Below are 24,150 nucleotides of genomic sequence, written 5' to 3'. Positions count from 1 at the left end.
AAGCACGCTGTTCTATTATGGCCAAGAAAATACCTTGCTTTCTGATGGAAACCCGCTGTCGCAGAGTGTGTCTGTTATAGAAAGGAGCTGTCACGTTTAGTATTTTAATGGAATAGAACAATGGATATACTATTAATTTGTGATATGTTATCTGCAGTCTAAATGTCTCCTACTCTCTTCATAACTTTTTCGGTTGATTTTATTCTCCAGTTCTGAGTGATCACTCCTACGTCCTGTATCTCAGATCCTTTTGCTGATTCTTAAGTCACGTCTTGTAGTAATGAATGGGTTAGTGAAACTTCTTAGACAAGTGAATGAAGTCTGAAGGGAGGAGCCCGCATGTCAAACAAAGAGGGGGGTGGGGGGGGTTACAAAAACATAGACACATAAAAAGAGGTGGGAAGACAATTAACATTTATAGCAGCAGGTTATTAACAACTCTTGCAATTGATCCCATTGAGGAGGGAAGTTTTCCTGAACATTGTCATAACCGGCAGCATTACTCTGGAGTATGGAAATGCTCCAGTGTGACTCTGTGCTCTTGTACATCGTACTCAGCGCTCTCTTCAGTGGATTAGTCATTCATAAATTAATTAGGAACAATGTGAAGATAGAAAATGCTGCTGTGTCCTGTCTGCTGCCCCTGCTCTTACTGGAGATCTTCTGCTGCTGCGTCCTCTGCAGCTGCCTGGGTCTTACCCTCTTTATCTTGGCATGTACCCTCTACTATGCCTGTATACCTGTCCGAAGGATGCTGACCACTCAAGGCAAGGCAGTTCTCATCACAGGTAAGAAGGCTCCAGTAAAGTCATAAAAGTTTTAAGAATTGTATTTAAGAATGGCATGAATAACAATTGCTTTTGTGTATTTTCAATTCTCTTTATGAGATCTACACTTCATATTATTAATGAACTGCATAAATACCTATTGCTTCATAAAGGAGTTGTCCATTGTGGGAAAACAAATGTTATTGATTGTATAATGAAAAATCATACATTTTCTGTACCGGTTCCTTATGGTTTTCTAGATCTCTGCTTGCCGTCACTTATTGCTTACTTACAGTGAACAGAAACCAGTGCATGGTCATGTGATGGACACACAGGTACATGGCTTGTTACAAGACAAAGCAATAGTTACACTGGTGTGACTGTTCGTAGCTGCCGTGATTCTGGCCCATGTGCCGCAGCCTTAGACAATGTTTGTAATTTTGCCTCATTGTCTGCCACAATCCACTATTTGATGGACTAGAAATTCTGAATATATACCCCAGGGCTGAGAGGTTGTAAAGTGATCTGAAAAAAAATGAAGAGACTTCTCTATGGCAGCCATGGAGGCATATTTATGTTACTATTTTATTTCAGACTTGCTACTTTAATGTTCCATAACATTACAAGTAAAATTGTGCATGTATTAGCTGTAAAAACCAAATAGCAGATTGCAGTAAAACTTTCATTCCAAAAAACTTTTCATAGAACCAGGAACACCTACTTGTAGATACTGTGGCTGGGGACATCTTTGTATATTTGTTATCCATGGTCTCCTTCCTTTTAAGATTAACTTTTAAAATTATGCTAATGAGCCAGAAAGGCAATGTGCATGTTATTAGAGCCCCTCTGTGCTGCAGATGCACCGGCTGTTAAATTCTGAGGGAGCCCTTCCCCATCTCACTGTGTGCTCATTGCTGTGAGTTTACAGGAAGTGCAGAGGGGAGGGGGAGAGACAGTGTAACAACAGCCTATGGAGCCAGAGGGCTTCTGTCACATGCCCAGAGCTCTTCAGGCTCATTAGCATAATTTAAAAGTTTATTAAATTAAATTATTGGACATGCAGTTCCCTAAAATAATCTTTCTGGTCATCCCAAAGACAGATTGCAGAAAATGAAATGGAAATCATGGGGCTTGGAGTTTGGCAAATATTTTTTGCCCCTTGATGGTAATAATTGTAGTAAGTAAAGTGCAGTAGGTATGGGAAATATTCAGACCCCTTTACGTTTTTTCACTCTTTATTTCATTGCAGCCAATCGGTGAGATTTTTTGCTCATTAATGTACAATTTGCACCCCATCTTTACAGAGAAAAAACAGGAAAGTCAATATTTTTGCTAATTTATTACACAAATAAAACTGAAATATCACGTGGGCATAGGTACTCAGACCCTTTGCTCAGTACTGAGTAGAAGCACCTTTTGAGCTAGTACAGCCATGAATCTTCTTGGGAATGGTGCAACAAGTTTTTCACACCTGGATTTGGGGAATCTCTGCCATTCTGCCTTGCAGATGCTTTCCAGTTCTCTCAGATTGGATGGTGGACGCCATTTTCAAGTCTTTCCAGAGATGCTGAATTAGGTTTAGGTCAGGGCTCTGGATAGGCCAGTCAGGATTGGTCACAGAGTTGTTCTAAATCCTCTGCTATGTTATTTTAACTGTGTGCTTAGGGTCATCATATTGATGAAAGGCAAACCTTCGACCCAGTCTGAGGTCCAGAGCACTCTGGAAGAGGTTTTCATCCAGGATATCTATGTACTTGGTCGCATTCATCTTTCCCTCAATTGCATCCAGCTGAAAAACAAACCCTTATAGGATGATACTGATGACACCATGTTTCACTGTTGGGGTTACTGATGAGCAGTGCCTGGTATTCTAAACAAATATCACTTAGAATTAACACCAAAAAGTTAAATCTTTGTCTCATCAGACCAGAGAATCTTATTTCTCATAGTCTGGGAGTCCTTCCTGTGTTTTTTTGTATACTGTATTTCTTGCACTTAGGAAAGGCTTCTGTTGGCACACTTTGCCATAAAGTTTCAACTGGTGGAGGGCTGCAGTGATATTTGACTTTATGGAACTTTCTCCCATCTCTCTACTGCTTCTCTGGAGCTCAGCCACTGTGATCTTGGGGTTCTTCTTTACCTCTCTCTCACGAAGACTCTCCTCCCTTGATTGCTTAGTTTAGCTGGATGGCCAGGTTGAGGAAGAGTTGTGGTCATCCCAAACTTCTTCCATTTAAGGATTATGGAGACCACTGTGCTCTTAGAAAAAGCACCTTTTGTAACTTTGGATAGACCTGTGCCTTGCCACAATTCTGTCTCTGAGCTCCTTGGGCAGTTCCCTAGACCTCATGATTCTCATGTACTCTTATATGCACTGTGAGCTGCAAGGTCTTATATAGACAGGTGTGTGTCTTTCCTAATCCAGCCCAATCAGTTTAATTAAACACTGCTAGACTCCAATGAAGGCTTAGAACCATCCCAAGGAGGATCAGAAGCAAATGGACAACATGAACATTATATGAGTGTCATAGCAAAGGGTCTGAATATTTATGACTATGTGATATTTCAGTTCTTCTTGTTTAAAGGGAACCTGCCACCAGGGACCTCATTTTCACTGACGGCAAATTACAAAAGCCCATTATACCTGTATTGCAAATATGTCTTTCTTCCCCTTCTGTGCATTTGAAGTGCAATATAATTGTGTGCTTTAACATACCTTGCACCCTGACAGAATCATTTTCTGAAACCCAAGTTTGTTTTGGTTTGGATGCATTTAAAAAAAAAAGATGTGATTTGTCTGTGCTGCTCACTCCTCACCTTTGTGCTCCTGTACAACTCCTCCCTCCTGCTCCTTCACTCACACAGGGACAGAGCTCACCATGCAGTGAGCTGAAATCAGTGGGATCAGTAGAGGAGCAGAAAGGTGGGGGCTGAGAGCTGAGGAGCAAGTAGCATAGACAAGTCTTGTGTTTTTACTTTGAAATGCTTCCAAACAAAAAAAAAACCTTGGACTCAGCGTAAGATTCTGTCAGGGTGCAAGGTAAGTTAAAACACACAATTGTAATTGTATTATATATTAGCAATCCAGCTGTAATGGGCTCCTGCAACCTGTCTTTAGTGAAAATGAGGTCCCTGGTGACATCTATTCTTGAATTTTGTATATTTTATTTATTTCATTATTCTTATATCCATCATATTTAAATCCATATATCTACCTATCAATCCATCTCTTATATCTTTTTATGTATTTTTTAAAGTTTATCTATTTATTTATTGATTTAAATCGTATTCATATTTATCAATCGATCCATCTGTATCTTATACTTTTTCATCTATTTTGTGTATTTTATCTATTTCTTTATTCTTCAATCTATCTATCATCTATTGAATATGTATGTTTGTGTGTATGTATGTGTATATATATATATATATATATATATATATATAATTTTTTTTTTTTACTTCATTTATGTCATTTGTCCACATATTATTTACCCGTTTATGTATCTAATATACAGTGTGTGTGAATATATATATATATATATATATATATATCTTCTAAAAAAAACTACCGTAATTAAACACTCAAATAACATATCCTAGGTGTGAATGAATGAAATATTCTCATTGAATGTTTTGTTTTGTTGAATGAGCTGACAACAAAATCACAAAAAATCATCAATGGAAATCAAATTTCTAAACCAATGGAGGTCTGGATTTGTAGTCACCCACAGGGTTCCAACTTTGATCTAAAAACAAGTCAAAATGAGGCTCAGTATTGTGTGTGTTCTCCATGTGCCTATATGACCACTCTACAATGCCTTGGCATGCTCCTGATGAGGTTTTAGATGGTCTTCTAAGGGATCTCCTCCCAGACTTGGACTTAAGCATCTGCCAGCTCCTGGACAGTCTGTGGTGCAACATGACATTGGTGGATGTGCTCAATTGTATTTAGGTCTAGGGAACAAGTGGGCCAGTCCTTGGCTTCAATGCCTTCATCTTGCAGGAACTGCTGACACATTCCAGCCACATAAGGTCTAGAATTGTCCTGCCTCAGGAGGAACCCAGGACCAACTGCACCAGCATATGGTCTCACAAGGGGTCTGAAGAGCTTATCTCAGTGCCTAATGGCAGTCCTGGCTACCTCTGATGGCTACGCGGCCCTCAAAATAAATGCCCCTCAACACCATTATTGACCCACTGCCGAACCGGCCATGCTGACGGATGTTCCAGACAGCAGATCACCTTCATCGGCATCTCCAGACTCCCCTCTGTCACATGTGCGCAGTGTGAACCTGCTTTCATCTGTGAAGACCACAGGGCGCCAGTGGCAAATTTACCAATCCTGGTGTTCTCTGGAAAATGCCAAGCGTCCTGCACGGTGTTGGGCTGTGAGTTTGCATACGGCCCTCCTACCATCCTCATGTAGTTGGTTTCTAACCGTTTGTGCAGACACATGCTGCTGGAGGTCATTTTGCAGGGCCCCTACTGTATCTCCTTTCACAAAGGCAGAGATAGCTTCAGCTGCTGGGTTGTTGCCCTTCTATGGACCCCTACATGTCTCCTGGTGTACTGGCCTGTATCCTGGTAGCGCTTCTGAACACTACCAGACAAACACAGCAAACCTTCCGGTCACAGCTCGCATTGATGTGCCATCCTGGATGAGCTGCACTACCTGAGTCACTTGTGCGGGTTGAAGACTTCATCTCATGCTGCCACGAATGTGAAAGCCCCACCAACATTCAAAATTGACCAAAACATCAGCCAGAAAGCATTGCTACTGAGAAGTGGTCCCCACCTGCAGAACCACTCCTTCATTGAGTATGTCTTGCTAATTGCCTGTGAAATTAATTGTCAATCAGTGTCGCTTACTAGGTGGACAGTTTTTGATTTCACAGAACTTTGATTTACTTGGAGTTATATTGTTTGAGTTATATTGTGTTGTTTGAATGTTCCCTTTATTTTTTTGAGCAATATATATATATATATATATATATATATATATATATATATATATATATATATATATAGTCTGGTCTCCGCTCTGCTACAGATTAATGATTTCCACGTGTACAGAAAGTCATTTGCAACTTCACTTGTGTCTAAACATGATTATGTAAATCAGGTCAGAATAACCTAATATCAAGTTCTGCTCTCATAATTTTAGATGTAGTTCTTAAGTTTGTAGGTATTTTCATACAGTCACACAGTGACTGGCATGGTTGCAGACGCCTGACCCAGCATTTATAAGTAGAAATTACTAGAGTGGAAATTTATTAGGTAGCGTGGCTATGCAGCAAAAAGGCAGAATTTTGTCTGAGTTTTCTGGAATAATATAATCCAACCAATAGATAGTGCAAAACATGATTAGACAGTTTTATACTACACCAGATTTCTCATTCAGCATTAGACTCTTATATAATCTAGCAGAGTATAAGACTGCCTGGAAGTAAGCGGTCTCCTAATGGAGAGTTTGTTAATTTAGACTGCCGTAACAGTGTGTTCCTGACCCTAGTCCAGTGATGGCAAACCTTTTAGAGGCCGAGTGCCCAAACTACAACAAAGACCCGCTTATTTATCGCAAAGTGCCAACACAGAAATTTAATTTGTGATTTATACTCCCTTCTCTGTCACAGTTTTCATTGATACCTGCCCCTGAGGACACCAATAAAGCAGAAAATAGTCCCAGGTAGAGCTGTCACTTTAAAACAGCTCTGTGCAAAGCAAGTCCTGGGCTATCTGGGACTGCAGGAAGATACCTGAAGTCATCTCTGGTGATGGCCTGAGTGCCCACAGAAAGGGCTCAGAGTGCCACCTCTGGCACCAGTGCCATAGGTTAGCCATCACTGCCCTAGTCAATAGCCTCTCACACAGCCAAGCCAGTTCCCCTACGCTGTACTGAGGAGACCCAACCTGGTTTAAACAGTGCTTTCCATAGTAGTGAACCTTTTCCTTCTGGAACAGATATACTGGTTTTGCATAATGCCAGTTCATGTTATCAGGCTTCTTGTAAATCATGCTTGGTGTTGAGGGGGCTGCCTTTCAAGGTAGCAAAAGGAGGCATTGTTTCCATTTAACACCTTGGAAAACATATTTTTATATTACTCTAACTCTGCACTACCCTACAACATTTTTCTTGAATCTGCCCTATAGGCCTCCCTTTAGAGCTAAGGGACACCAATCTAAATGGCTTTCATATTTGTTTGCATAAAGCTCAATAATTTATGCCTGGATAATACAAATAAATGCATTTCTAATACATATATACACTACATAACAATAATACTTATTTGCATAAGTGTTATGTAGTGTATGTATGTATTAGACCAATATTTCAGCAGTCTTGTCTAATTTAAATTAGAACATCAATATGGCAGTGTGTATATGCAAATAGTACACATTTGTTCCTATTTAATAGCTTTTCATTTTTTTTGTTTCCCATTCCGTATACAGCTTATTCATAAATGTGACTGACGTCTCCTATCCTTGACTAATTGTAACATGCTTTATACATCGGATATATACTTGACATCATGTTCCTGTAATATAATGAGTTCTATTTTTAATGTTAATATTTCTGTATTTCTATTGTTTGCATGATGTATACATAGATGTGTTTCAATAGGAGATAAAAAACATCTGTGTTGCTCCGTTACCTGCCTCTACACTTTATGTGTACAGAGACATACACTCACCGGCCACTTTATTAGGTACACCTGTCCAACTGCTCGTTAACACTTAATTTCTAATCAGCCAATCACATGGCGGCAACTCAGTGCATTTAGGCGTGTAGACATGGTCAAGACAATCTCCTGCAGTTCAAACCGAGCATCAGTATGGGGAAGAAAGGTGATTTGAGTGCCTTTGAATGTGGCATGGTTGTTGGTGCCAGAAGGGCTGGTCTGAGTATTTCAGAAACTGCTGATCTACTGGGATTTTCACGCACAACCATCTCTAGGGTTTACAGAGAATGGTCCAAAAAAGAAAAAACATCCAGTGAGCGGCAGTTCTGTGGGCGGAAATGCCTTGTTGAGGTCAGAGGAGAATGGGCAGACTGGTTCGAGCTGATAGAAAGGCAACAGTGACTCAAATCACCACCCGTTACAACCAATGTAGGCAGAAGAGCATCTCTGAACGCACAGTACATCGAACTTTGAGGCAGATGGGCTACAGCAGTAGAAGACCACTCTGGGTGCCACTCCTTTCAGCTAAGAACAGGAAACTGAGGCTACAATTTGCACAAGCTCATCGAAATTGGACAGTAGAAGATTGGAAAAACGTTGCCTGGTCTGATGAGTCTCGATTTCTGCTGCGACATTCGGATGGTAGGGTCAGAATTTGGCGTCAACAACATGAAAGCATGGATCCATCCTGCTTTGTATCAACGGTTCAGGCTGGTGGTGGTGTCATGGTGTGGGGAATATTTTCTTGGCACTCTTTGGGCCCCTTGGTACCAAATGAGCATCGTTGCAACGCCACAGCCTACCTGAGTATTGTTGCTGACCATGTCCATCCCTTTATGACTACAATGTACCCAACATCTGATGGCTACTTTCAGCAGGATAATGCGCCATGTCATAAAGCTGGAATCATCTCAGACTGGTTTCTTGAACATGACAATGAGTTCACTGTACTCAAATTGCTTCCACAGTCACCAGATCTCAATCCAATAGAGCATCTTTGGGATGTGGTGGAACGGGAGATTCTCATCATGGATGTGCAGCCGACAAATCTGCGGCAACTGTGGGATGCCAGGACTCCAGTGCTGCAAGGCAAGGCAGAAGTGCTACTCACTCAGCCACCATGCTGCCCATTATAGGTAGATCCGTTGTGGTAGGTTTCCTTTAATTCACAGGTGATTCATTTCAGGTGCCTCCCACTGATGTGGACATAGACGGGCAGGTTTTTTAATTAGAAATGTTTTTTTGTCAGAGTCAGATCATGAATAAGACACTTTTGTGTTGAAAGCGTTGATCCAGACGAATCCTATGTATCTACTACTGAACCAGCATGGTTTTTACTAAATAAAGAAAGAAGCAAATTTACAACTCCAGCGTGGCTAAGTGTGCTGAATATTCCACTCTTTTCATTTGCTAATTCTCAAATTAGTTTGACAAACACTTTACAGAAAATCTTCCATTTGATTTCTTGCATTATAAATCAAATATACCTTGTTGTAGCTACACTGATGCAGCAGCATATCTTGTTTAGTCCCTGAATTGAGACATTTTGCTTCTAAAAAATGATAACATTCAGGACCTTGGGAAAGGTGGATTGCATGCTTCTTGCAGTAGATAAACACATTACACAAGCTGTCTGCACTGTCCAGACAGGACTAATGAACTTGAGCTAAGACAGTCATACACAGCAACTGTGGCAGGGTGCAGGAATTGATTACTTCTGCCTTTCAGTGATTACATCATTCTCCTGAGCAGTGTAAGAGGTGAAGCGCTGAGCCAAGCAAAGGAGCAACACAGACTCATTATCCTGAATTTTATTATTGTTTCTTTTAAGCAAAACCACTCAGCCTAGGGATTTAACAAGATATATTTCTGTATCAGTGTAGCTACAGCATTCTCAAGGTTTGTTTGGTTCGTAATGCATGAAATCAAATGGTAGATTTCCTTTAAGTGGCAATCAGGGCCAGCTCCAGGTTTTAGTAGGCCCCTGGGCGACAGAGCATTAGTGGACCCCTTCGTGGGCCTCCCTCCAGTAGCCACAATGTTTCCGCCCTACATAGCCACACTGTCCTACCCCGCCTAGCCACAATGCCTCCCTCCCCTGAGTAGCCAGACCGTCCCCATCCCCCAGTAGACACACTGCTTCCCTCTCCCTGTAACCACCCTGCCCCCTCCTCCTGTAGACACACTGCCAACCCTCTAGGAAAGAAAAAACCTTACCTTTCCTTGTTCCCCAAAGCAGCGCCGGAACAGCTGCCTTCTTTCTTCAGCATGCGTCTGCCATACGCGCCAACTCTAAAGCCGGCACAAGTGATGTGACGACATCATGATGTGCGCCAGCTTCAGAGCCGCCGCATACAGTGTGGAGCACCACTTCAGGAGAACGAGGAAAGGTAAGTTTTGGATTCTGTTTCTATGCTGTGCTCCTGACAAGCGCAGCAAAGAGGCAGAAAAGTACACAAGCCAAATGTTGACCAGTGTATTAAAGCGAAGACATGTTGTGTGCCGATGCGGCTGAAGTCACGAAGACTGTGACGGACCAGGACCCGATGTCGGAGCCGCAATGGATGCCGGGGAGCGTCAGAAAGTGAGTTCACTTTTTGTTTTTTTCCTTGACTCGAGTATAAGCCGAGTTAGGGTTTTTCAGCACATTTTTTGTGCTGGAAAAACTAGGCTTACACTTGAGTATATATTAAACGCCAACAAACCATATATTTTCTGAAAGCAGACATTTGCCCCATTTTAAAAATAGTTTTAAAGATTTTATAGACATAGGTGCCTTCATGCAATTTTGATTCTAAGTGTAAAATTCTATAAAAAATACATAAAATTTTACTTTGATGGCAAAAAATGCTCTCCAAACTGATTTGCTTGGAGATAACCTCCTAAATGTTATAGATAATCTCTTAAATGTAATAGATTATCATGTGTAAAGTTCAGAGATACCTCATAGTTATATGTTCACATGAATAAATCATCATAGTATCACTAATACTAAACTAACTAAATCTGCTTTTCATCTAGAAATTTTAAGACCGTCACAACCTGCAAAATATGACAATAAGACAGATTAAAAGGCAAAGGCACTAGAGATGAGCGAGCACTAAAATGCTCGGGTACTCGTTATTCGAGACAAACTTTTCCCGATGCTCGAGTGCTCGTCTCGAATAACGAGCCCCATTGAAGTCAATGGGAGACTCGAGCATATTTCAAGGCTCTGCACAGGGAAGCTTGGCCAAACACCTGGGAACCTCAGAAAAGGATGGAAACACCACGGAAATGGACAGGAAACAGCAGGGGCAGCATGCATGGATGCCTCTGAGGCTGCTTAATCGCACCATTATGCCAAAATTATGGGCAACAGCATAGTGACAGAATGAAGCTAGATAGCATTTAAAACATCCAATAATTGACCTTGACACTATAGGGGACGGCATGCAGAGGCAGCGGCAGCAGTGGCAGGCTAGAGAGTCTCATGGCGACATACCCTAAATGGACTCAGGCTTCAAACCAATGGGTGGCAGAGAGGAACCAAAGGAGGTGAGCAAGAAGCGCTGAAATTATTTCCTCTGTGAACAAAAGGTTGACGGTATATTTAGTCGATAACACAGCATGGTGGCGACATAGTGACCAAGTTCCATAACGTATCTGGTGAAACACCCGAAAAATGAGCCTGACACAGCTCGTTTGATAAGGGGACGACATTTGTAGGCAGCCATGGAGAGGACTTCCATGATTAAGAGCGACAGTATGGGGCATCCATATTGCGCTTCTATGATTGCAACTGCAGGTCTCCAGCATGGCGGCGACAGACGCGCCGAGTTCCACTATGTATGTGGTGAAACACCTGAAAATTCTGCCTGACACAGCTCGTTTGATAAGGGGACCATGTATGGAGGCAGTGAACTAGTAGTAGATTAAAGGTGCTGCAGTTAAAACTATGTTAGTTGGATCTTGGGATGGAGCTGGCGCTCCGCTGCCAGGCGAGCTTTCGCCAATCCAAGCCCCTGTCTCTAGGCTACTCCCCAAACAGCACTTCTAAGAACCTTTTGTATAAGATCAAGTGTAGTAGCGTTCTTATAAGTTTGGGATATGGCGGGTGAGGGGAATGTAAACAGATGCGCAAGAAGCGCTGAAATAATATCGGTTAATCATAAAAGTTTGCCAGTATATTTTGTGGATAACACAGCAGGGTGGCGACAAAGTTAACAACTTTGATGTGGAATCCATGAAAACAACCCAAATTTCTGCCTGACACACCTCGTTTGATAAGGGGACGATGTATGGAGGCAGCTATATGGACGACTTTTGGAGGTAGCAATGGAGACAACGTGTGGAGGCTGCTATGGAGACAATTTAATTTGGATAGTGCCTGTATATGGCAGTCCAAAAAAGTTTTCAAACCAGAGGAGCAGGTAGGTGGCCCTCCAGAAAAATGAAATAGATTGAGTGCCTGTATGTGGCACTCCCAAAAATTGTTTAAAACAGAGGACCGGGTAGGTGGCCCTCCAGAAAAATTAAATGCATAAAGTACTATAGCTAGAGCCAGTGGGCCCTGTCAAAAAATAGCCAGTTTCCTCTGCTTTAGTGTACAAAGAGGAGGAGAAGGAGGAAAATGAGGAGGAGGAGGAGTGCATAAATTATTCAGGTTGAGCTTCCTTCACCTGGTGGAGATTGGAAATTATGAGAAATCCAGGCTTTATTCATCTTAATAAGCGTCAGCCTGTCAGCGCTGTCAGTCGACAGGCGGGTACGCTTATCGGTGATGATGCCACCAGCTGCACTGAAAACCCGCTCGGACAACACGCTAGCGGCAGGGCAGGCAAGAACCTCCAAGGCGTACAGCGCCAGTTCGTGCCACATGTCCAGCTTTGAAACCCAGTAGTTGTAGGGAGCTGTGTGATCATTTAGGATGATGGTATGGTCAGCTACGTACTCCCTCACCATCTTTCTGTAAAGATCAGCCCTACTCTGCCGAGACTGGGGACAGGTGACAGTGTCTTGCTGGGGTGACATAAAGCTGGCAAAAGCCTTGTAAAGCGTACCCTTGCCAGTGCTGGACAAGCTGCCTGCTCGCCTACTCTCCCTCGCTACTTGTCCCGCAGAACTACGCACTCTGCCGCTAGCGCTGTCAGAAGGGAAATACTGTTTCAGCTTGTGCACCAGGGCCTGCTGGTATTCATGCATTCTCACACTCCTTTCCTCTCCAGGGATGAGAGTGGAAAGATTTTGCTTGTACAGTGGGTCCAGGAGAGTGAATACCCAGTAATCGGTGCTGGAATAAATTCTTTGAACGCGAGGGTCACGGGATAGGCAGCCTAGCATGAAATCTGCCATATGCGCCAGAGTCCCAACGCGCAAGAATTCACTCCCCTCACTGGCCTGACTGCCCATTTCCTCCTCCTCCAACTCCTCCAACTCCTCTTCTTCTGCCCATACACGCTGAACAGTGAAGGTCTGAGCAATGCTCCCCTCTTGTGTCTCGCCAACATTCTCCTCCTCTTCCTCCTCATCCTCCTCCACCTCCTCCGATATGCGCTGAGAAACAGACCTGAGGGTGCTTTGGCTATCAACAAGGGAATCTTCTTCCCCCGTCTCTTGTGACGAGCGCAAAGCTTCCGACTTCATGCTGATCAGAGAGTTTTTCAACAGGCCAAGCAGCGGGATGGTGAGGCTGATGATGGCGGCATCGCCACTGACCATCTGTGTTGACTCCTCAAAGTTACTCAGCACCTGACAGATATCAGACATCCACGTCCACTCCTCATTGTAGACTTGAGGAAGCTGACTGACCTGACTACCAGTTCTGGTGGAAGTTGACATCTGGCAGTCTACAATCGCTCTGCGCTGCTGGTAAACTCTGGATAACATGGTTAATGTTGAATTCCACCTCGTGGGCACGTCGCACAACAGTCGGTGAGCGGGCAGTTGGAGGCGGCGCTGCGCTGCCCTGAGAGTGGCAGCATCTGTGCTGGACTTCCTGAAATGCGCACAGATGCGGCGCACCTTCGTGAGCAAATCTGACAGCTTGGGGTATGTCTTGAGGAAACGCTGAAGTATCAGATTTAACACATGGGCCAGGCATGGCACATGTGTCAGTCTGCCGAGTTGCAGAGCCGCCACCAGGTTACGGCCGTTGTCACACACAACCATGCCTGGCTTCAGGTTCAGCGGTGCCAGCCACAGATCAGTCTGCGCCGTGATGCCCTGTAATAGTTCTTGGGCGGTGTGCCTTTTATCGCCTAGGCTCAGCAGTTTGAGCACCGCCTGCTGTCGCTTAGCGACGGCACTGCTGCTGTGCCTAGAGCTAGCGACTGATGGCGCCATGCCCACGGATGGTAGTTCGGAGGAGGAGGTGGAGGAGGGGTGGGAGGAGGAGGAGGCATAGTAGGCCTTTGAGACCTGGACCGAGGTAGGCCCCGCAATCCTCGGCGTCGGCAGTATATGACCATCCCCAGGGTCAGACTCGGTCCCAGCCTCCACCAAGTTAACCCAATGTGCCGTCAGCGATATATAGTTTCCCTGCCCGGCAGCACTCGTCCACGTGTCCGTGGTCAGGTGGACCTTGTCAGAAACGGCGTTGGTCAGGGCACGGATAATGTTGTCTGACACGTGCTGGTGCAGGGCTGGGACGGCACATCGGGAAAAGTAGTGGCGGCTGGGGACCGAATACCGAGGGGCGGCCGCCGCCATGAGGTTGCGAAAGGCCTCGGTCTCTACTAGCCTATAGGGCAGCATCTCCAGGCTAAGCAATCTGGTGATGTGGACATTAAGGGCTTGGGCGTGCGGGTGGGTTGCACTATATTTTCTTTTCCGCTCCAGCGTCTGGGGTATGGAGAGCTGAACGCTGGTGGATGCTGTGGAGGATCGTGGAGGCGACGATGGGGTTTTTGTGCCAGGGTCCTGGGCAGGGGGCTGACTATCAGCTGACACAGGGGAAGGAGCAGTGGTGTGCACGGCCGGAGGTGAACGGGCTTGTTGCCACTGAGTGGGGTGTTTAGCATTCATATGCCTGCGCATACTGGTGGTAGTTAAGCTAGTAGTGGTGGAACCCCTGCTGTTCCTGGTTTGGCAAAGGTTGCACACCACAGTCCGTCGGTCATCCGGTGTTTCCTTAAAGAACCTCCAGACTTCTGAAAATCTAGCCCTCGCCGCGGGAGCCCTCGCCACGGGAGCTTCACTACGTGACACATTTGGCGCTGATACACCTGCTCTGGCCCTGCCTCTCCGTCTGGCCCCACCACTGCCTCTTCCAACCTGTTCTGCTATAGGACTCTCCTCCGTCTCAGAAGCACTGTGTTCACCCGGCCTCTCAACCCAGCTTGGGTCTGTCACCTCATCATCCTCCGATCCCTCAGTCTGCTCCCCCCTCGGACTTCCTGCCCTGACAACAACTTCCCCACTGTCTGACAACCGTGTCTCCTCATCGTCGGACACCTCTTTACACACTTCTTCCACTACGTCAAGAAGGTCATCATCACCCACAGACTGCGACTGGTGGAAAACCTGGGCATCGGAAAATTGCTCAGCAGCAACCGGACAAGTGGTTTGTGACTGTGGGAAGGGTCCAGAAAACAGTTCCTCAGAGTATGCCGGTTCAAATGCCAAATTTTCCTGGGAGGGGGCAGACTGGGGGGGAGAAGGCTGAGGTGCAGGAGCTGGAGGAGTGCCGATTTCGGTGACATGGGTGGACTGCGTGGAAGACTGACTGGTGGACAAATTGCTCGAAGCATTGTCGGCAATCCATGACATCACCTGTTCGCACTGTTCTGGCCTCAACAGTGCTCTACCACGAGTCCCAGTAACTTCAGACATGAACCTAGGGAGTGTATCTCTGCGGCGTTCCCCTGCTCCCTCATCAGCAGGTGGTGTCTCACCCCGCCCAGGACCACGGCCTCTGACCCCTGCAGGAGTTGGATGCCCACGTCCCCGCCCTCGTCCTCTACCCCTAGCCCTCGGGTTAAACATTTTGAAAATGAGAGTTATAACTTTAATTTTTTTTTTTACTTTTTTTTTGTGTTTTTTTTGTGTTTTTTAGTTTTTAAAACCAAACGATGCTATCCTATTGCTATGGCTATTTTCTAGCCAAGTATGAAAGCACACTGCTATGCCAGATGAGATGACGCTGAGTTATGAAAAAATAAACGTAAAATAAAAAGGAAATGGCAGACTGTGCCTAATTGAAATCCAACCCCTAATAAATTGTCCCACTTCGGTCTTTGCGATGGATATGTGCTTCACTAAGCGCTAAACACAACGGTCGCAAGTCTCACTGCAAATTCCTCACAATATGGTAGTAGATGCACTACAGCAAGGCCAGCCACCAGCAGATCAACCAGAAATAAAATATATAACGCTATTGTAGGCCTAAGTAAGCCGTTTGGATTCTCCTATGGCTATTTTCTAGCCAAGTATGAAAGCACACTGCTATGCCAGATGAGATGACGCTGAGTTATGAAAAAATAAACGTAAAATAAAAAGTAAATGGCAGACTGTGCCTAATTGAAATCCAACCCCTAATAAATTGTCCCACTTCGGTCTTTGCGATGGATATGTGCGTCACTAAGCGCTAAACACAATGGTCGCAAGTCTCACTGCCAATTCCTCACAATATGGTAGTAGATGCTCTACAGCAAGGCCAGCCACCAGCAGATCAACCAGAAATAAAATATATAACGCTATTGTAGGCCTAAGTAAGCCGTTTGGATTCTCCTATGGCTATTTTCTAGCCAACTATGAAAGCACACTGCTATGCCAGATGAGATGACGCTGAGTTATCAAAAAATAAACGTAAAATAAAAAGTAAATGGCAGACTGTGCCTAATTGAAATCCAACCCCTAATAAATTGCCCCACTTCGGTTTTTGCGATGGATATGTGCGTCACTAAGCGCTAAACACAACGGTCGCAAGTCTCACTGCAAATTCCTCACAATATGGTAGTAGATGCACTACAGCAAGGCCAGCCACCAGCAGATCAACCAGAAATAAAATATATAACGCTATTGTAGGCGTAAGTAAGCCGTTTGGATTCTCCTTTGGCTATTTTCTAGCCAAGTATGAAAGCACACTGATGAGATGACGCTGAGTTATGAAAAAATAAACGTAAAATAAAAAGAAACTGGCAGACTGTGCCTAATTGAAATCAAACCCCTAATAAATTTTCCCACTTTGGTGTTTGAGGTGGATATGTGTGTCACTAAGAGCTAAACACAACGGTAGCAAGTCCCCCTGCAAATTCCTCACAATATGGTACTAGCTGCACTACTAGTGCCAGCAAGCCCTGCCACAAGCAAACAAAAAAAAAAAAAAGTATAACGTTATTGTAGCCCTAAGAAGGGCTGTTGGGTTCTTGTTGAATCACTCCTGCCTAACACTATTCTAATAGAACACCCTAACGCTTTCCCTGACCAGCAGCAGCTCTCTCCCTAGCGGCATCCAGACACAGAATGATCCGAGCAGCGCGGGCAGCGGCTAGTCTATCCCCAGGGTCACCTGATCTGGCCAGCCAACCACTGCTATCGACGTGTAAGGGTACCACGTCATGCTGGGTGGAGTGCAGAGTCTCCTGGCTTGTGATTGGCTCTGTTTCTGGCCGCCAAAAAGCAAAACGGCGGGAGCTGCCATTTTCTCGAGCGGGCGAAGTATTCGTCCGAGCAACGAGCAGTTTCGAGTACGCTAATGCTCGAACGAGCATCAAGCTCGGACGAGTATGTTCGCTCATCTCTAAAAGGCACTAAAACCTATATTTTTTTTTTTTGAAAGCAGACAACCAGGCGATTGCATTTGCCTTGAATAACAGTTGACAGCTAGAGATGAGCGAACATGCTCGACGAATACTTCGCCCGCTCGAGAAAATGGCAGCTCCCGCCGTTTTGCTTTTTGGCGGCCAGAAACAGAGCCAATCACAAGCCAGGAGACTCTGCACTCCACCCAGCATGACGTGGTACCCTTACACGTCGATAGCAGTGGTTGGCTGGCCAGATCAGGTGACCCTGGGATAGACTAGCCGCTGCCCGCGCTGCTCGGATCATTCTGTGTCTGGATGCCGCTAGGGAGAGAGCTGCTGCTGGTCAGGGAAAGCGTTAGGGTGTTCTATTAGCTTACTGTTAGGCAGGAGTGATTCTCCAAGAACCCAACAGCCCTTCTTAGGGCTACAATAATGTTCTACTTTTTTAATTTTAATTTGCATCTAGTACCATTTTGTGAGGAATTAGCAGGGGGACTTGCTACCGTTGTGTTTAGCTCTTAGTGGCACACATATCCATAGCAAAGACCGAAGTGGGAAAATTTAGTAGGGGTTGGATTTCAATTAGGCACTAACTCAGTGTCATCTCATCTGGCATAGTAGTGTGCTTTGATACTTGGCTAGAAAATAGCCATAGCAATAGGATAGCATTGTTTGGTTTTAAAAACTCAAAAAAAAACAAAAAACACAAAAAAAAACAAAAAACACAAAAAAAAACAAAAAACACAAAAAAAACCCAAAAAAAGTTAAAAAAAAAATTAAAGTTATAACTTTCATTTTCAAAATGTTTAACCCGAGGGCTAGGGGTAGAGGACGAGGGCGGGGACGTGGGTGTCCAACTCCTGCAGGGGTCAGAGGCCGTGGTCCTGGGCGGGGTGAGACACCACCTGCTGATGAGGGAGCAGGGGAACGCCGCAGAGATACACTCCCTAGGTTCATGTCTGAAGTTACTGGGACTCGTGGTAGAGCACTGTTGAGGCCAGAACAGTGCGAACAGGTGATGTCATGGATTGCCGACAATGCTTCGAGCAATTTGTCCACCACCAGTCAGTCTTCCACGCAGTCCACCCATGTCACCGAAATCGCCACTCCTCCAGCTCCTGCACCTCAGCCTCCTCCCCCCCAGTCTGCCCCCTCCCAGGAAAATTTGGCATTTGAACCGGCATACTCTGAGGAACTGTTTTCTGGACCCTTCCCACAGTCACAAACCACTTGTCCGGTTGCTGCTGAGCAATTTTCCGATGCCCAGGTTTTCCACCAGTCACAGTCTGTGGGTGATGATGACCTTCTTGACGTAGTGGAAGTGTGTAAAGAGGTGTCCGACGATGAGGAGACACGGTTGTCAGACAGTGGGGAAGTTGTTGTCAGGGCAGGAAGTCCAAGGGGGGAGCAGACTGAGGGCTCGGAGGATGATGAGGTGACAGACCCAAGCTGGGTTGAGAGGCCGGGTGAACACAGTGCTTCTGAGACGGAGGAGAGTCCTCGACCAGAACAGGTTGGAAGAGGCAGTGGTGGGGCCAGACGGAGAGGCAGGGCCAGAGCTGGTGCATCAGCGCCAAATGTGTCAACTAGTGAAGCTCCCGTGGCGAGGGCTCTTGCGGCGAGGGCTAGATCTTCAGAAGTCTGGAGGTTCTTTAAGGAAACACCGGATGACCGACGGACTGTGGTGTGCAACATTTGCCAAACCAGGCTCAGCAGGGGTTCCACCACTACTAGCTTAACTACCACCAGTATGCGCAGGCATATGAATGCTAAACACCCCACTCAGTGGCAACAAGCCCGTTCACCTCCGGCCGTGCACACCACTGCTCCTTCCCCTGTGTCAGCTGCTAGTCAGCCCCCTGCCCAGGACCCTGCCACAAAAACCCCATCGTCGCCTCCACGATCCTCCACAGCATCCACCAGCGTTCAGCTCTCCATACCCCAGACGCTGGAGCGGAAACGCAAATATAGTGCAACCCACCCGCACGCCCAAGCCCTTAATGTGCACATCTCCAGATTGCTTAGCCTGGAGATGCTGCCCTATAGGCTAGTAGAGACCGAGGCCTTTCGCAACCTCATGGCGGCGGCCGCCCCTCGGTATTCGGTCCCCAGCCGCCACTACTTTTCCCGATGTGCCGTCCCAGCCCTGCACCAGCACGTGTCAGACAACATCATCCGTGCCCTGACCAACGCCGTTTCTGACAAGGTCCACCTGACCACGGACACGTGGACGAGTGCTGCCGGGCAGGGCCACTATATATCGCTGACGGCACATTGGGTTAACTTGGTGGAGGCTGGGACCGAGTCTGACCCTGGGGCTGCTCATATACTGCCGACGCCGAGGATTGCGGGGCCTACCTCGGTCCAGGTGTTTCAGGCCTACTATGCCTCCTCCTCCTCCCACCCCTCCTCCACCTCCTCCTCCGAACTACCATCCGTGGGCACGGCGCCATCAGTCGGTAGCTCTAGGCACAGCAGCAGTGCCGTCGCTAAGCGACAGCAGGCGGTGCTCAAACTGCTGAGCCTAGGCGACAAAAGGCACACCGCCCAAGAGCTATTACAGGGCATCACGGCGCAGACTGATCTGTGGCTGGCACCGCTGAACCTCAAGCCGGGAATGGTTGTGTGTGACAACGGCCGTAACCTGGTGGCGGCTCTGCAACTCGGCAGACTGACACATGTGCCATGCCTGGCCCATGTGTTAAATCTGATAGTTCAGCGTTTCCTCAAGACATACCCCAATCTGTCTGATTTGCTCACGAAGGTGCGCCGCATCTGTGCGCATTTCAGGAAGTCCAGCCCAGATGCTGCCACTCTCAGGGCAGCGCAGCGCCGCCTCCAACTGCCCGCTCACCGACTGTTGTGCGACGTGCCCACGAGGTGGAATTCAACACTGACCATGTTATCCAGAGTTTACCAGCAGCGCAGAGCGATTGTAGACTGCCAGATGTCAACTTCCACCAGAACTGGTAGTCAGGTCAGTCAGCTTCCTCAAGTCTACAATGAGGAGTGGACGTGGATGTCTGATATCTGTCAGGTGCTGAGTAACTTTGAGGAGTCAACACAGATGGTCAGTGGCGATGCCGCCATCATCAGCCTCACCATCCCGCTGCTTGGCCTGTTGAAAAACTCTCTGGTCAGCATGAAGTCGGAAGCTTTGCGCTCGTCACAAGAGACAGGGGAAGAATATTCCCTTGTTGATAGCCAAAGCACCCTCAGGTCTGTTTCTCAGCGCATATCGGAGGAGGTGGAGGAGGATGAGGAGGAAGAGGAGGAGAATGTTGGCGAGACACAAGAGGGGACCATTGTTGAGTCCTTCACTGTTCAGCGTGTATGGGCAGAAGAAGAGGAGTTGGAGGAGTTGGAGGAGGAGGAAATGGACAGTCAGGCCAGTGAGGGGAGTGAATTCTTACGCGTTGGTACTCTGGCGCATATGGCAGATTTCATGCTAGACTGCCTATCCCGTGACCCTCGCGTTCAAAGAATTTATTCCAGCACCGATTACTGGGTGTTCACTCTCCTGGACCCACGGTACAAGCAAAATCTTCCCACTCTCATCCCTGCAGAGGAAAGGAGTGTGAGAATGCATGAATACCAGCAGGCCCTGGTGCACAAGCTGAAACAGTATTTCCCTTCTGACAGCGCTAGCGGCAGAGTGCGTAGTTCTGCGGGACAAGTAGCGAGGGAGAGTAGGCGAGCAGGCAGCTTGTCCAGCACTGGCAAGGGTACGCTTTACAAGGCTTTTGCCAGCTTTATGTCACCCCAGCAAGACACTGTCACCTGTCCCCAGTCTCGGCAGAGTAGGGCTGATCTTTACAGAAAGATGGTGAGGGAGTACGTAGCTGACCATACCATCGTCCTAAATGATCACACAGCTCCCTACAACTACTGGGTTTCAAAGCTGGACATGTGGCACGAACTGGCGCTGTACGCCTTGGAGGTTCTTGCCTGCCCTGCCGCTAGCGTCTTGTCCGAGCGGGTTTTCAGTGCAGCTGGTGGCATCATCACCGATAAGCGTACACGCCTGTCGACTGACAGCGCTGACAGGCTGACGCTTATTAAAATGAATAAAGGCTGGATTTCTCAGAATTTCCAATCTCCACCAGGTGAAGGAAGCTCAACCTGAATAATTGATCCACTCCTCCTCCTCATTTTCCTCCTTCTCCTCCTCTTTGTACAGTAAAGCAGAGGAAAATGGCTATTTTTTGACAGGGCCCACTGGCTCTTGCTATAGTACTTCATGCATTTAATTTTTCTGGAGGGCCACCTACCCGGTCCTCTGTTTGAAACAATTTTTGTGAGTGCCACATACAGGCACTCAATCTATTCCATTTTACTGCAGGGCCACCTACCTGCTCCTCTGGTTTGAAACATTTTTGGGACTGCCACATACAGGCACTCAATCTATTCCATTTTACTGGAGGGCCACCTACCTGCTCCTCTGGTTTGAAAAATTTTTGGGACTGCCACATACAGGCACTCAATCTATTCCATTTTACTGCAGGGCCACCTACCTGCTCCTCTGGTTTGAAACATTTTTGGGACTGCCACATACAGGCACTCAATCTATTCCATTTTACTGGAGGGCCACCTACCTGCTCCTCTGGTTTGAAAAATTTTTGGGACTGCCACATACAGGCACTCAATCTATTCCATTTTTCTGGAGGGCCACCTACCCGGTCCTCTGTTTTAAAAAATTTTTGGGACTGCCACATACAGGCACTCAATCTATTCCATTTTACTGGAGGGCCACCTACCTGCTCCTCTGGTTTGAAAAATTTTTTGGGACTGCCACATACAGGCACTCAATCTATTCCATTTTACTGGAGGGCCACCTACCTGCTCCTCTGGTTTGAAAAATGTTTGGGACTGCCACATACAGGCACTATCCAAATTAAATTGTCTCCATAGCAGCCTCCACACGTTGTCTCCATTCCTACCTCCAAAAGTCGTCCATATAGCTGCCTCCATACATCGTCCCTTTATCAAACGAGGTGTGTCAGGCAGAAATTTGGGTTGTTTTCATGGATTCCACATCAAAGTTGTTAACTTTGTCGCCACCCTGCTGTGTTATCCACAAAATATACTGGCAAACTTTTACCATTTAGGGATATTATTTCAGCGCTTCTTGCGCATCTGTTTACATTCCCCTCACCCGGCATATCCTAAACTTATAAGAACGCTACTACACTTGATCTTATACAAAAGGTTCTTAGAAGTGCTGTTTGGGGAGTAGCCTAGAGACAGGGGCTTGGATTGGCGAAAGCTCGCCTGGCAGCGGAGCGCCAGCTCCATGCGCATCATGCGCTTCTTGCGCATCTGTTTACATTCCCCTCACCCGCCATATCCCAAACTTATAAGAACGCTACTACACTTAACTTGGTGCAGGCTGGGACCGAGTCTGACCCTGGGGCTGGTCATATACTGCCGACGCAGAGAATTGCGGGGCCTACCTCGGTCCAGGTCTCAAAGGCCTACTATACCTCCTCCCACCCCTCCTCCACCTCCTCCTCCTCCGAATTACCATCCGTGGGCATGGCGCCATCAGTCGGTAGCTCTAGGCACAGCATCAGTGCCGTCGCTAAGCGACAGCAGGCGGTGCTGAAACTGCTGAGCCTAGGCGATAAAAGGCACACCGCCCAAGAGCTATTACAGGGCATTCCACATCAAAGTTGTTAACTTTGTCGCCACCCTGCTGTGTAATCCACAAAATATACTTGCAAACTTTTACCATTTAGGGATATTATTTCAGCGCTTCTTGCGCATCTGTTTACATTCCCCTCACCCGCCATATCCTCCTAAACTTATAAGAACGCTACTACACTTGATCTTATACAAAAGGTTCTTAGAAGTGCTGTTTGGGGAGTAGCCTAGAGACAGGGGCTTGGATTGGCGAAAGCTCGCCTGGCTGCAGAGCGCCAGCTCCATCCCAAGATCCAACTAACATAGTTGCAGCACCTTTAATCTACTACTAGTTCACTGCCTCCATAATAATAATAATAATAATCTTTATTTATATAGCGTCATCATATTCTGTAGCGCTTTACAAATCATAGGAAACAAATACAAATGTAATGTAACAGAGCACAACATTTGTATGGAACAACAGGAGTGAGGTCCCTGCTCGCCAGAGCTTACGGTTTATGAAGATGATGGGGTAACAGGAGGTAAAAGAATATTTAATGGTCAAGCCATTCTTCTTAGGGAATAGAAAAAAATATAATAAATGGAATTGCTGTCGCTTGAACCACTCAGCCGTCATCTTATATACCAGGTCCAGGGTGAATGGGACTGCAGAGAAGTCTGGTGCCTGTTGGTTGCTGGATAACAGATGGGAGGACGACACAGGACGGGTTAGTAGAAGAGTTAAAACTTCATGCAGTTAATGAGTGTTATAGGCTTGCCTAAAGAAATGGGTTTTAAGAGCACGTTTGAAACTTTGGAGGTTAGGTATTAGTCTGATAGTCCGGGGCAGAGCATTCCATAGAATTGGTGCAGCTCTAGAGAAGTCTTGGAGACGCGAGTGGGAGGTCCGCACTAGGGTAGAGGTTAATCTAAGATCACTGGCGGATCTAAGAGCACGGGTTGGGCGATAGACTGAGATAAGAGAGGAGAGGTAGGGGGGTGCAGCATTATACAGAGCTTTATGGATGAGGGTTATTATTATTTTAAACTGTATTCGAAAGGAGACTGGCAGCCAGTGCAGCGACTGGCATGAACTGTAAGCATACATGGTCCCCTTATCAAACGAGCTGTGTCAGGCAGAATTTTGGGTTGTTTTCATGGCTTCCATGTTAACTTTGTCGCCACCCTGCTGTGTAATCCACAAAATATACTGGCAAACTTTTATCATGTACCGATATTATTTGAGCGCTTCTTGCTCACCTCCTTTGGTTCCTCTCTGACACCCATTGGTTTGAAGCCTGAGTCCAATTAGGGTATGTCGCCATGCCACTCTCTAGCCTGCTGCCGCTG

The 24,150-nt window shown here is 46.3% G+C and overlaps 1 protein-coding gene across 1 annotated transcript in view; it reads left to right on the top strand.

The window, feature by feature from the left end:
* The first annotated feature begins 391 nt into the window (after positions 1–391).
* The window catches only part of HSD17B2 (hydroxysteroid 17-beta dehydrogenase 2), a 65,218-nt gene continuing 41,459 nt past the window's right edge, over positions 392–24,150 (top strand). The window contains exon 1 of the mRNA XM_072114256.1: positions 392–788. Coding sequence (XP_071970357.1) covers positions 512–788 — 277 coding nt within the window. The 5' untranslated portion in view covers positions 392–511. The remainder of the gene's footprint in view (positions 789–24,150) is intronic.

Source organism: Engystomops pustulosus, chromosome 7, assembly GCF_040894005.1.
Source record: "Engystomops pustulosus chromosome 7, aEngPut4.maternal, whole genome shotgun sequence".
Taxonomy (NCBI): Eukaryota; Metazoa; Chordata; class Amphibia; order Anura; family Leptodactylidae; genus Engystomops; species Engystomops pustulosus.
This window is presented reverse-complemented; position numbering and strand designations above follow the sequence as displayed.